General features: G+C 36.1%; 1 protein-coding gene across 1 annotated transcript; it reads right to left on the bottom strand.

Moving 5' to 3' along the window:
* Window positions 1-3,348: 3,348 nt before the first annotated feature.
* On the bottom strand, window positions 3,349-6,251 carry LOC122052483. The gene is made up of 2 exons (XM_042614017.1): window positions 5,653-6,251; window positions 3,349-3,664 (listed from the first exon to the last, which is right to left on the bottom strand). The coding sequence occupies exons 1-2, from the start codon at window positions 5,950-5,952 to the stop codon at window positions 3,509-3,511; spliced, it is 456 nt and encodes a 151-aa protein (XP_042469951.1). The 5' UTR covers window positions 5,953-6,251; the 3' UTR covers window positions 3,349-3,508.
* Between the last annotated feature and the right edge of the window lie 8,580 nt (window positions 6,252-14,831).

Raw genomic sequence — 14,831 nt, 5'->3', positions numbered from 1 at the left:
TCATATTGATTTCCAAATGAATTTCTAATATGCACAATTCATCATATGACTTCTTGAATATATTTAAGTACACCCAATGCATCATATTATTTTCCAAACGGATCACTAATATTGTGCAGAACATAACTGAACAACTTAATGCAATGACAGACATAAAGACAGCTAGGCTTAGGGGCTGACCGGGATATACTCAACAAATAACAGGAGCAGAGACTATGCAGAATATAACTAAACAACTTAATACAAGGATGGACATAAAAACAACCGAACTTATGGGTCGACTGGGATATACTCAGCCGATGATATGAGCAGAGAATCCCAACAACTTGTCAGAATAACAACCACATATCATAAAATATTCTTCTGGAACCTTGTTCAGGGATAATTATGTTTCTCATCAGCAGACCACTTATGACAGCATATTCCTTCAACAACCTCAGCAATGACCTAAGCTATAAATGAAAAAAGAGGTATACATGTGGGTAAATGAAAGATTTCTCGGACAATTATTGCACATTGCCTAGGTTGTACACTTTTCTTTACCTAACAACTTCTGACACACTTGGTCACCTCATGATTGCGAAGGTTATAAGAGGTGGTATATAAAGGGGGTCCTTTTCGTTGGTAAAATACGTTTTCTGAACATCTGAAGCTTACTTTCGCGCGCATGTTCTTTACTGTCCTTCATTCACCCATCCGGAACGATTGCGAAAGGAAGCTTCTCTGTGGAGCAGAAAGTCTTATCTCAGTCAACCACCGATCTACCGGGTCTAGTGTGTCATCTTTGCACTTTTCAGATAGGATCATTTACCTACCTTAATTTCATATTTACAACAATAATAACATACATTACCCATGTCGAGCTATGGACAAACAACAAATAATTGGCACATCACAAGCTTAAGTTTACAAAAAGAACCTGGTAACTAATAGGTTGCAGCTTAATCAAACATTTCAAAAGTAAAAAAAAAAAAAAAACCTATGAGAAATAAGCACGCATAGCATAGTGCAAAAAATTACATCAAGAAAGTTCTAACTATCCTCTATAGCACACCCATAACACCACAGGCATGTAATAATCAGGTATATTGTATCAAGAATTGATGATAGACACTTGCTAAAATGTGAAGTCTTTGTGAATCATTCCTATATTTAAGCTTGGTTTGCGATACAGAACTAAGACCAGGTATCAAAACTCATACAAATAAAGCAAGAAAAAAGGAATATGTGATGAAGCTAAATCTCTAGATTATTGCTCCATAATCATAGTTTTGCAGTACAAATTTTTTCATTGTTGAGTCTCCTTTAAGCATGGACATTAACTTGTCAAGTCTCATCAAACTAATTTTGAAGTTTGAGTGTTTACTTTGATTTCTCTATTTTCTTTTTGTGGTACGTCTATCCTGTTGTGTTACTTCCTTACATTCATGCATTAAATTTCATTTTCAGTAGAAAAATATTCAGTCTTAATTTGCAATAATAGCTGTTAACCAGCAACATCTACAAGGTCCTCGCTATAAGATTTTTAGAAGCAGTTTTCTAGAAAATTTAACCAGGTTCTCTTCACTTTAATTTCAAAGAAATTAACCAAAAAAAAAGGGCAAAAACCAATTAGAAAGAAAAAGACTCCTACACAGCTACCAAGAAAGTACATTTACATAATTAGAGTCGAATCAAAGTGAAGAGAAGGAGAAGGAGAAAGAGAAGAAACGGAGAGTGATGGAGATCTCGCAAGCTTGGCAAGGAGAGGGGTTTGGAATTGGAACTGTCGAATCAAATTAAATGAATGCATTTTAGAAACACGCGTAACTGCCAACTCTCTTTATTTTTCTTTCCTTTTTTTTCCAAAAAAATAGGGTTAATCCAAGAAAAAGCCGACCACACTGGTAAAAAAAAAAACTAAATTGTGATTTATAGAAATCTCATAATAATTTTGAGTGTAATGGTAAATGAGTTAAATTTGGATGATTTGTGTGGGTAGAGGAGTGATCTCCTGTGCGCTCGCACAGTGCGTGACTGTGCGCATGCGCAGGAGATCGCTCGGTTTTTTTTTTTTTGATTTTTTTAATATTTTAAATTTAAAAAATCAATTAAAAACTTTAACATTTCTTTATATAAATTTTTAATACCTTAATATATCCCCTTAATATATTACAATACTTAATAAATACTTAAATTAATTTTTTTTAAAATCAAACACTATAACTCAATTGGGAAGCCTAAACTCCAAAGATAAAATTTAAAAAAAAAATAACTTTAACACTATAACCAAAGCCTAAACCTTAGAAATAAACTCTTAAAAAAAATATTTTATTTTTTATTTTTTTTAAATTATTTTTTAATTCATAAATTAAAAAAAAATAAAAAAAAAATAAAAAACAGTCAAAGATTTTAAAAAAAAACTCAACAAAAAAAAAAATATATATATATATATATATATATATATATATATATATATATATATATATATATATATATATATATATATATATATATATATATATATATACACTCAGTTAATTTCATCCATCATTATTAACTGGTTGAATTATTTGTGGCTCAGTTAGATTTGACATGATTTGGACTATGTTCGATCCGATCTAGATGTTAAAATAGGTTATGTTAGGCTCGGTACTAGAAGTTTCTCTGCAAGAAATTAAAGCTGGACACGGTCCTGACCAATTTGAGTTGTATTCAACGGGATCCTAAATTAAATCCACATTAAATAACCAAATCATTACTTAATTTTCTCGGTTATTTAATCATTACTTAATTTTCTCTCTCTTAATTTAATTTCTATTCAAAGTGACAAAAGATGACTGTTTTAAAGTGGCAAAAGACTGACTACGAATTTAATTTTTGTTCAAGCAATTATATGAAAAGGAGTCTTGGCGGACTGCGTACAATAAATTCTTTTCATGACCCCATATTTGTGCATGGTTTTTTTTTCAAGCAATTATCTCAAACTAGATGTCTAGATCATATTTCTACAAAATATGAATGATTTGAAAATGATCCGGAAATAAAATTACCCTAGTTAAATGATCCTCGTTGGAAAAAAAAACACAAGAGAAGAACAAACCCGCCCACTGATTAAAAAGGCGTACAAGATCGAAGTCAACTCGGACGCTCACGAGAAGAGACAACGCAAACATGGAGACCACGACAAAGCACCTGACACTGTCCAACTTTTAATTCGAGTGTGATGATGGCCGCGTGAACCTGCTGCCATGCACACAACTGTTGCCTACCTGCGCTTGCGCACGCAGCCCCAGCCAGGGATTTTACACACCAATGAAATATTAACCTGGGCTAATGCTTGAAGTGCGTGTGGGATTGCGACAATCCTTGAGAAAGCTACCACTCTGCTGCCATGGGCACAACAGGGGCAGCGTGCTTCATTGAAGTCTATAAAACGAGCTATACACAATGTGGCATTACCAAATACCCAAAGAACGGCTCCCAAATACAAGAATGTTGAGATTGCTAAGTTGAACAATTAGGTGGTTTACTGGACTAGAGAGGCCTCGCTGATCGAGCAATGTTCGTGTGCTGGCCAAGCCATCCGCTCTGGTGGGCAGGGAGCAGGAGCTGGACAAGCGATGAAAGTTGGCGTGCTATGACCAGGCATCAACACGGACACCTCCTTCGAATACATTGATATCTGAAGAGAAATGTGACAAAAATTAGACGGAAATTAACACATAGGCGGAGCTTTCTCTTCCAGGTCGAGTAACTAATAACAAAGGATGCCTTCAGCTTATAGGCATGCCAACTAGATCCTACCTACATCAAATGGGAGGCTGGGAGGCACATTGCCGCATAAAAGCATGATCTGTGGATCATGCACACAAGAATACAAGGATGATGAACGATTCCAACAAATCAGTATCACAATCCGTAGAATGTAAAATAGTTCAACCAATTTTGTTCTGCGGAGAAAATTTGACACGATAGTTTGCAACTTGTGAACTAACAAACACTAGATGGATTCACTATTTTATGACACAGTTAAGTTTGAAGATGAATTTCCAAGATCACTGTCTTTTTAGCTTTGCTCTTTTCTTTTATTTCTGAGTTGCGTTGATATTAAGTGGAAGTGTGGAACAAGGCTGAAATAGAAAGTATAAGACCACTGAAAATGAAACAACACTCACATGACAATGAGCCATCCGCAACACAAAGAACATCATATAATTGTTTCAAACCCTAAATGCAACCCCTTTATGAAGTGAGTGATAGAACGGCATTATTTCCCGGCATATAGTTGAGTTGAAAGAATAATATAGTTAAGGATCATTTTCCAACTGAATTAATGGAATTGTTGAAATATGAATGATGCAATCCCAATATGGATCCAAAATTAAAATACAAATAAAAAAGAGTAAATATAATAAATTATATCACTCAACAACACAACCTGGATTATGGCAAATCATAAATATCTTTACTCATTTATCACCTAGATGAATAAAGAACTTGATACTTTCAGATCATCTAATGTAACTGAATCATGCCATAATTTGCAAGCTCTACAACTGATTTATCTTTATTCATCAAATCATTTGAAGTGTTGGGGATGCAAATTGTCTCCCGTGAATGGTCACACAAAACTCAAAATATAACAGATTTCCCAAATCCATTCCATATAACAAGTTCATTACTCCAGAAGACTCATCAATTTAGCTTTTATGATCCAATATTGGATGGAGTTAACTAACACTTTTGTGATATCTAGTTTAAGCAGGGCACACCAACACTGGCATATCACTCTTAAGCAGCAATAATTGGCCAATTGAATCAATCAAACTGGAAATTGGTTGGCTAGCACATTCAACAATTGACTTGAGGGATAACAATTGGGATGACGTTCAGAATGTAGATCTAGTTTATAAATATCTAACTGTAAGTGACAGAGTTACTCTTTAAGAATGGCATCAAGGACCACAAACAAATGTGGTAAAAGGGGCAACCAAATGAAGCCTCCCCCGTTTAACCTGTGCTGATCGACCATGAAATGCATTACTATTGTACAAAATAGATCATATAACCATCCACTAGAAGAATAGGAGATCACTTTCATACGTGAAGTCCTGAATTGTGCAAATGCCTTAGCCATCAGCCATGGGAAGGCAACTCCAAATACTGTTTCTTTGTAAACTTTGGACCCTAGTGAAGGACATTTCATTTCTAAAGATGCTTTCCTCTTTGTTTGGAGATGACAAAGTCGTTCACTATTTTGTCCTTAACTAGTGCAAAATCCTTAATTGCATTTGATATGAAAAATAGGAGAGAATGTGGAGTTCCTTGTGGTCCTTATAAACCAAGCAAGGATCTTCCTGAATGATTTTACTGTTGTAAATTCTATGTGTTGAGAATCAAGGAGAGAGGACAATAAACTTTCTATTCGAACATTTTCCAGAGTCGTTGGACCAACGGGCCAGAAGCCAACGAGGGATCTTAAATTGTTGCAGACACCTCTACAACTTATAGCCAAGGATCTTAAATGATTTATTGTTGATGAGGGGGGAATAAATCAAGAATGGGCAAGAAGACATTTTGAAACAGAGATTAGGATTCAGGACAGCTTCAGACAGGAAGAAAGGAAACAATGTGGCTGTAGAATCAGTTAAAGTAGCAAGCAGTAAGTACCTTGGGCGACGAGTACCCCATTTTGCCGGCGTGCGCCTCCAGATCCGCCGACGACCCCATCTGCACGCGAAAGTCATTACCGGCGCCGCCTCCACGGCCATCTTCGGCGAGCGGCGACCTCGAGCGAAGAAAGCGCTCGAAGATGGCCATGACGAGGAACATGGAGATGAGAACGGCAGTGGCCACGAAGCCAAACGAAACCGCGTTAACGGAGTCGTCAAAATGGCGCCACCTCTCCTCCCCTCTTAAAGCTACCACCACGTTCAGCGGCGCCATCGCCGGCCCCCCGTCCTCCCTCATCGCCTTCGCATAAAAATATCCCTCAGCAGCAACCTATCTCCTTCACTCCATTCCCCCTAGCCTCCCTACTATACTAATATACTATCGCCTCCTCCTCCCCCCTCTTCTCTTCTCTGGCTCAAAACGGCCTCGCCGTGCGCATCATGCCTAGTAGGTGGCAAGAACCAAAGCCAGGAGATGGATTGATAAAATTTGGGAGGAGGGGCGAGGAGGACGAAGAGACCTGATTTAGCTTTGCCGCTGCCGTGCCGTGCGTGGTAAAAGGAAGATGGAGAGGAAGAAAAAGAGAGCGTGGGGACTTTTGAAGCCTCGGGAGGAGAGCGCATGTGAGCGACGATCGACCTGCGATCGCCAATCTCGCTCTACGGCTTACTGTCTGACGAGGCAGCCTGCAAAGAAAAGAAGGGCCCCACTCCACTGTTTTCACCGTCTTACCCTTTTTCTGTCACGTTAGCTTCGGTTACGCAATTGGCATTACGAGGCCGCAAATAAGCTGCGATAGCGATGGTATTTTGAATCGGATTTTCGGGTTATATGGGTCGGGTTCGGGTTGATCGGGTTGGTCGGGTTCGGGTTCGGGTTTAGGTGTTTTGGGTTGAAGTCGGGTTCGGGTCGGGTTCGGGTTGGGTTAAAAAAAATAAAAAAAAATCCAACCCGACCCAACCCGACCCGACCCACCCGAATTGACACCCCTAATTACGAGGCCGCAAATAAGCTGCGATAGCGATGGTGGAAGAGGGTGTTTCGGCCATTTTCGTCCATGGCCAGGAGCAACAGGGCGCACCAAGGCTGTAGTAGCCGCGTAGGGGGCGTAGCTCTGCGTTGAAGCGTGGAGTAGGAGGAGTTGATCTGGTACACGAAAAGGTCCTGCGGTCCCGCTGCGCGCACCGAGGCTTCTGCTCTCCAAAACAAGGTCGGGGGAGGCAGACGAGAGCGAAAATAGCGCACAAATCATGGAAATGAGTGGCTGCTGTAGTAAATAATGAAATTATTAATTAAAAAAACACAAACTTAGTGGCCAAGCAAGCCTAGCTGAGAGATCAATGGGCAGTGAACAATTTGCATGGAAGAAGCAGCATCAGCGTCAACACTGCAATGGACATGTTTGGCATTGACCAAACTCAAGGCCTTGGTTCGACTTCCTTGCAAAGGGTCGAGCGGCCACGTTACGTCCGCTCAACAGCACTCTGGAAGACTGTCTCATGGGTTTAAGCTGAGATAATAGGTGGATGGCAGATTTGTCCAGGGTTACTTTGCTCGTGATGGTCCTAAAATGGACGGACAGCGCACTGGAGTTAATGTAATCTGCTTTACACAGCACTCTAAAACATAAGAGATTCAGCAACGGTCTACAGTAGGCATGTATTCACTCCTGTTTAGTAAGGACAATTGCTGCAAATGGACATCAGAGTAGATGGTGCACGTGCGGCGTGCCCACAATTGAACCAAGTTTTTATGTATATCATGTTCATTTTTTTCAGCAAAGGTGAAATTCATCTCTAACATCCTTTCACTATTGTCTCTCACTGAGAGAGTAAATCAGAAAATCAAAGTTAATAATCATATGAGAAAATAATTTCTTAATCTTTAACAAATTTTAATACTTAATTCTATAAATCTATCTTATGATAATAACTGATCAACTATCTTCTGAAACACATCTATATCATATTCATGGCCTTTTAGATACTTACAATTGACATGTGTCACTTCCTTCTGATTACCAAGGAAATAACTATGTTTAAGCCAAATGCAACACGAGTCAAACATATTGATAGGTAAGAATGGCTCTAAGTGGACCGAGATGGAACACAACCTATAACAACCCCACCCACACCTAGCATATGCTAATCTCGAGACCTATTTTGTAAGGGGGAGACCTATGATTTGAATTAATATTTAACTATTTTATTTAAAAATTAAAATAAAAAAATAATTATTTAGGAAATAAATAAAAGAAAAATAGGAAACTTTGGTGTGTGTATATATAAACATTACCCTTCATATCCTTATTCTGTATATTTCTGAACGATCTTCACAGATCTGAACGTCCGGACTCTCAAAAGTGAATCGGAGCCAGACAGACATTTGGGCGTTCGGACCTGTAAGAGTCGCTCAAGAATATGTAAGGTAAGAATATATAGAATAACATTTCTTTTATATTCAAAAGTATTATAAGGACAACATTAATGTTTTATTTATTGTAATCAATCATAGACTCTAAGTACTTTCTTAAAATGCTACTTTAATGACACGCTAATTACTTTCCATATCATCATTTTAGATGAATAGAATTGAGCTAAATAATATGAAAATACATTTGAGTTAGAGCTTTAAAAATATGTTATATTTGAATTTGATTCAAAGCTCGAAAATATAAATAATTTTAGCTAAAATTTGATTCGAAATAAAATTCCATCGAGTTTGATTTAAATTGTTTGTATTGACAGTAAGAAATTTGTACTAAGCAAATACTTACATTGCTCTTTGGAGAAGAAATCAACAAAGATCTTGCCATCGAAAGAACAATTATGAATGAATCGAACAACCTTTCGTATTCCACGAATCAAATCCCTCTCTACTAGATGTTCTCCTTGCACACTCCTTGGATGAACTCATCGTTTTTGGCTTGGGTGCCCTTTTATAAAAGGGAGATGACTCTTCCTCTACCTCCATTAATGGAGGAAGGTGAAAGAGATGGAAGATGAAGGAGAAAAAGTGTCCTTTCACCTTCTTAACTTCAAAATCTCTTACTTGTCAAAGTCAATCCATCAAGATTATTTAGTCATAAAGACCATGTAAGAATATTCAATTCATACTGCAAGGAAAATGGTTTGTGCGACAACAAGCACACTAAGCAATTATTGCTAAAAATATTATTATACTTAACTTAGCTGTTCTATAGAACGAATCTGAGACATCAATATCTTGCTTTTACCCTAGATTAATCATTTACATCAATATGAACATCTCTAATCCCTCATAATGACTATTATGTCAAGAGAATATTCTACATTTCCAATCAATACAATTATTCACAATCACATTTTATATATATAATAAAAAAAATGATCAACCAGACATTTTATATATATTATAGAAAATATAACTAGTCGACAGTGAATAAATATCAAATATGTAAATCAATATTAATTTTCCTTTTTAGCTACATTATATTCATTCTAATCAATCGCATTCCTAGTTATCCTCCATAGATTGAATCGTCCATAGTCAATAGAAAACATGCTAAAGTAGTAAACACTTATTAGAACTTCAAGTAGACAACTAAATAGCCATTTAGGATAAGATAGAGATTAACTTATAATCTTAAGGGTCTCACATAGTATAGAAGCAGAGATTCATTCTCTTACTATCCTTATTGTCACCAAAGCACATATAATATGAATCACATGCTATTTTTCTCTTTACAAAAATGAGTACATATTTTTCTCAAAATTTAACATCGTACAGATTTTAATCTAGACATACCTAATGTCTAATCCTGAATTCAACATATAATTCCAATCTGGCCTTAAGTAGATTAAATAAGTGGTGGATTCATTTATTTCGACCATTATATAATTGATCTCATCTTGACATAATTATCAAGGTGACCTTAACTTATGGGTATGTCTCTATTCACAGTTATATAAGCTATCCTATAAGTAACGATTTTATCTCTATTTATACTTAACAAATAGAAATGATTATCCATATAAGTGGACTAATCTCAATCTGCCAACATGCTCATTGAGAGTTTATCTAAATGTAACAAATACATTTACACTAAATAGATCATGACATTTCATATTTCTAATTGTCTTTACAATGTGTTACATTTTACGAAGTCCTAAAAACTTCACATGTACTTGAAATGACTCTTTAATCAATGACTTAGTAAAAGGATCTGCAAGCATAACATTTGTAAGGATATACTTAAGAATTATCATTTTTCTTGTTCATAATATCCCTTACAAAATTATATTTAAGTTTTATGTGTTTGCCCTTGCTGTGATATTTGGGATCCTTAGAAAAAGTTATACAGCTTAATTGTCACAGTACACTATAACAGAATTTTCACTATCCTCAGTAATTTTTAGATGCTTTAGGGACCTTCTCAACCAGACAATTTCTTGCACAGTTGCTGCGTAAGCCACATACTTAGCTTCCATTATCGACAACACTATACAAGTATATTTCTTACTGTTCCATAAGATGACATCACCATTTAGTAAGAAGGTATAGTCAGAAGTGGATTTTCTGTCATCAAGGTCTCCCACCCAATTTGTATCTGTGTAGCCCCTCAGGCTCATGTATGATCCTTGAAAACAGAGACAATAATCCGCTGCTCCTTTGAGTCTGAATATTTTTTTCACCACTTTCCAATGACTCAATCTTGGATTTGACTGAAAATGACTAACTAAGCTAACATTATAGCTTATATTAAGACAAGTACACAATATAGTATACATTAAACTACCAATAACACTGATATATAATTTTTTCTTCATTTTAAATATTTCTTCAGGAGTCTTAAGATATATAATTTTGCTCAGAACAGTACCTTTTGTTGTAGGTGTTTGTTTAATATTGTAATCTAACATATGAAAGTGTTGTATCATCTTAGTGATATAAGCTTCTTGAGACAAACCCCAAAGCTTTTTTTGATCAATCTCTAATAATCTTCACTCCTAAGATGTACTGAACTTCTCCCATATCTATTATGTTAAATTGTGATGAAAGCCACGATTTGACTTCTATCATACACTTTATGTCACTTCCAGCTCTTAGCATATCATTAATAAATAATGATAAGATGATAAAATTTTCTTTTCCCTTTCTTAGGTAAATACAATAATTCTCATTGATTATTTTAAAACCATAAGACAGAATGACTTCATTAAATCTTATGTTCAATTATCTTGACGCTTGTTTTAACCCATATATAAACTTCTTAAGTCTACATACTCTATTCTCATGGTCTTTGGCAATATAACCTTCTGGCTATGCCATATAGATTTCCTCGTCAAGATTACTATTAAGGAAAATCATTTTTATATCCATCTAATGTAATTCCATCTCAAAATATACTACTATAACTATGATGACACGTATTGACACAAACTTTATAACTATAGGAGAATATCTTTTCAAAATCAATACCCTCCATTTGGGTATATCCTTTTACAATTAAACGAGTTCTGTATCGATTAATCGATCCATCTATTTTCCTCTTGATTTTGAGAATTCACTTATTCCCAATATCTTTCTGCCCGGAGGAAAATCAACTAAATCTCAAATTTGATTCTTTCTCATATACTATATTTTCTCATCCATTGCAATTTTTTATTTCATCATACTGAGCATCTCAATACTTCCTCAACCGTTCAAGGTTCCTTATCGTCAACTCGGAGAATTATCAATGTTAAACCTTCTCTGAGGAATAATCTAACGACTACATCATAAGTTAGACTGTTGAGAAATTGACTCATGAATTGGTAAATTACTCCCACTAGGTTGACTAGATTCAAACATCTCTCGTGATACCTGATTTGCTGATAAAGGTACATTATTCTCCTCCTCTATCACAAATAGAGGAATTGTCTTATCAACTTCACCTCTTGTTAAGAACTTAGTTTCAAGAAAAGTAGCATCTCTTGAATTTATTTTATAGATGGTTCCATCTTGTTGCTCACCAATGAAGACATAACTCTTAGAAGGATCAGAATATCTTATAATGATACACTTCTTACCTCTGGATCCTAATTTTTCATATTTGTGAGTCTCATCATGAATGTAGGTAGCTGACCCCCAAGGTCTTAGATTACTCAAATTGAATTTTCTACCTATCCAATGTTCATATCGAGTAGATGGAACAAATTTAGAAGACACTCAGTTAAGTATATAGGTTACAACTAATAACGCATCTCCCCAATAGAAAATAGATAAATTAGCTTGAGTCATCATAGACCTAATCATATCTAGAAGAATTTGATTTCTTCGTTTAGCAACCCCATTTTACTGTGAAATTTCAGGGATAGTTAGTTGTCCTATAATTCCTTTCTTATTACATATTGTCTTAAGCTAATTAGACAAATATTCACCTCCACGATCAGTGCACAAGTTTTATCTTTAGATTCTAATTGATTCTCAACTTCGTTCAAATAATGATTGAAGCAATCTAATGCTTCAGATTTGTGAGAAATCAAATAAGGCTCGATACCTTAGCATTTCTAGCATGATTTACTCTATGGGAAGCCCGCAATAGATGCAGATATGAGGGGATATCTCTTGATGTTGAGAGGATGTTTCGCAAAATTCAAATCCATGTCCATCGATTCATCGACCTATCCTCGGCCAAGCACTCATCCGCTCGTGATTTGATTAGTGTCCGTGTTTTGATGGCTTGTTGTCCAAGATGTGCATGGTGGCTTTGCTTGCATCCGTGGATGACTTTGCTATGTGTCATGGTGTTTCTTTATACATTGAAAGTGGATTGCTTGGGTTGAGTGTGAACACAAAGTCCAAGTGAGGACTTAAGAACGTGTCATGCCAAGTGTGGTTTGTATTTTGTATGCACTCCCTATGGTGGGGGTGTGAGCTGGGAAGTGTGGGAGAGGGTGGTGAATAGATCCATCTAATTGATCTATCTAGTTCGCAGCAAACGACTCGTTGTAAAAACATCGCTAAATCTGTTGATGGTTGGGGCTTTGTCAAAAATCCCAAGAGGGTGAATATATCCACTATAATGATCTATCTAGTCTGCAGCAAACGGCTCGCGGTAAGGCAAACGGCTCGCGGTAAGGACAACGCCAAATCCGTTGATGGCTGGGGCTTTGTCAAAAAGCCCAAGAGGGTTCATAGATCAACTATAAAGATCTATCTAGTCCGCAACAAACGATTCGTGGTAAAGACATGACAAATCTGTTGATAACTAACCACTGGCTAAAAGTGGGGCGACGATCTATGGCAGGATGCTTTGCAAGTGTTGTTCAGTTTTGATGAGTATTGTCCCTGTGACCTTGGTTTCTCCATGGTTACTGCTGGCAGTGTTGTTATAACAGTTTGGAGTTCATTGTCTCTAGCTATCCAAGGTGAGTATGGAGCTTACTGTCTGTGTTTTGATGCTTCACCTGCTGTCCATGTTTTTGGTTGCTCCAATTGTTGTCTGTGGTTCTTCATGCTTGAGTAATACTTGCTCCACGTTTTGATGTTTTTCGTGTTTTTATTTCCACACCTTCTGTTCATCAATTGTAGAACATATAAAGGTGTTTGTGTGATGAGTGTGTGTGATTGGAAGTTGATTTGACTTTGCTCTATACATGTGATATGATACATCACAATGGGTGGGCTGTGCCTAAATGATGCATGATGTAGTGAGGATGATTATGTAAGTGAATTGAGTGATGATCAAGGAGTTTACCTCAACTATAGAGGACAAACTCCTAGCTATGTTGCATGGTTTGATATTCGATTTGAGAGTCTTTACCTCTCAAATCAGTTTTTATACATATGTACCTATTTCCGTGAAGGTCATCAATAAATGTAATGAAATAAGAACTTTTATGTCTAGCCTTCACATTCATTGGACCACAAATATTTGAATGAATTAATTACAATGGTGATTCAATCCTAATAGCCTTACTAAATAATTTTCTAGTTGTTTTTCCAACAAGACAATGCTTATATATAAATAAGTTAATTTTAACATGAGTGTCGAGGGTACCCTCTTTAGCTAATCTATTCATTCGTTCTTGTCCTATATGTTCTAATTTAGCATGCTAAAATTCATCATTTACATTAGCACCACTAGTAAGAGTAATGTTTGAAAAATAACTATTATTGTCATAATTAATCTATGGTTATACATTAAGAACCATGAAACCATTCGATACATAATCATATCCTATTAACACAGAGTTAATTATTAGTTCTACATAACGACCGTAAAAGTTTATACAATAACCCAAATTAAGAAGACTATTAACGGAAACCAAATTCCATCAAATCTCATGAACATATAGGACATCATGTAAAAACAAGATATGCCCACCATGTAGGTTGAGTTTGCAAGTATCAACTCCTTTGACTTTAATCCTTACATTATTTCCCATATATATCCATTTGTTGCCAGCTGGTACCCGACAGTACTCCACATATGTACCTCAATCACAAGCTATATGGTTCATTGCTCTTGAATCTACAATCCACAAAGGAAAAGAACCGGCTAACAATAAAAGAACTAGCAACATAATGCTCATAGAAAGAAGATAAATATGGATTTATCTTTTTTCGGCTCAGTACATTCCCGAGTAAAATTACCCTTCTTACCACATTTATAGCAAGTTAGCTTACTTTGAGGTTTCTTTCATAATTCTTTCCTTTCTTCTTGATTGGGCCTTGCCCAGCAGCATCACTAGCTTCTTTTCCCTTTCTCTTTCCTTTCTTAAACTATATTTTCTTATTCTTGGATCTAAAACCTTCAGCTATAAAAGCTTGACTAGATATCCTTGCGGATTCTATTCTCTCTGCCTCCAATTCAACATGAGGTAAGATATTAGTGAAAATTTTGATACTTTCACTGTGAGTCAAATTCTATTTTATTATTTTCCAAGAATTAGGAAGAGAACGGATAACTATCTGAACTTATTGTTCATTAGTTAACTCATGACTAGCAACTTTTAGATCCTGAATCATATTCACCATTTCTCTTAGATGCTGGGCCATGGTAATATTCGAGCATTTTTTATAGCTGTCAAATTTGATTATCAGCTGACAAAGCTTGCTTAAACTAACTTTACTGTACTTTTCTCTCAAGGCAAACCAGACGACATGAGCTGATGGTAGTGGCTCATATTCAAATATTAGATCATCTACCA

This window comes from Zingiber officinale, chromosome 3A (genome assembly GCF_018446385.1).
Source record: "Zingiber officinale cultivar Zhangliang chromosome 3A, Zo_v1.1, whole genome shotgun sequence".
In the NCBI taxonomy this organism is placed as follows: domain Eukaryota; kingdom Viridiplantae; phylum Streptophyta; class Magnoliopsida; order Zingiberales; family Zingiberaceae; genus Zingiber; species Zingiber officinale.
The sequence above is the reverse complement of the archived record's forward strand: the minus strand, read 5'-3'. Positions and strand labels throughout refer to the sequence as shown.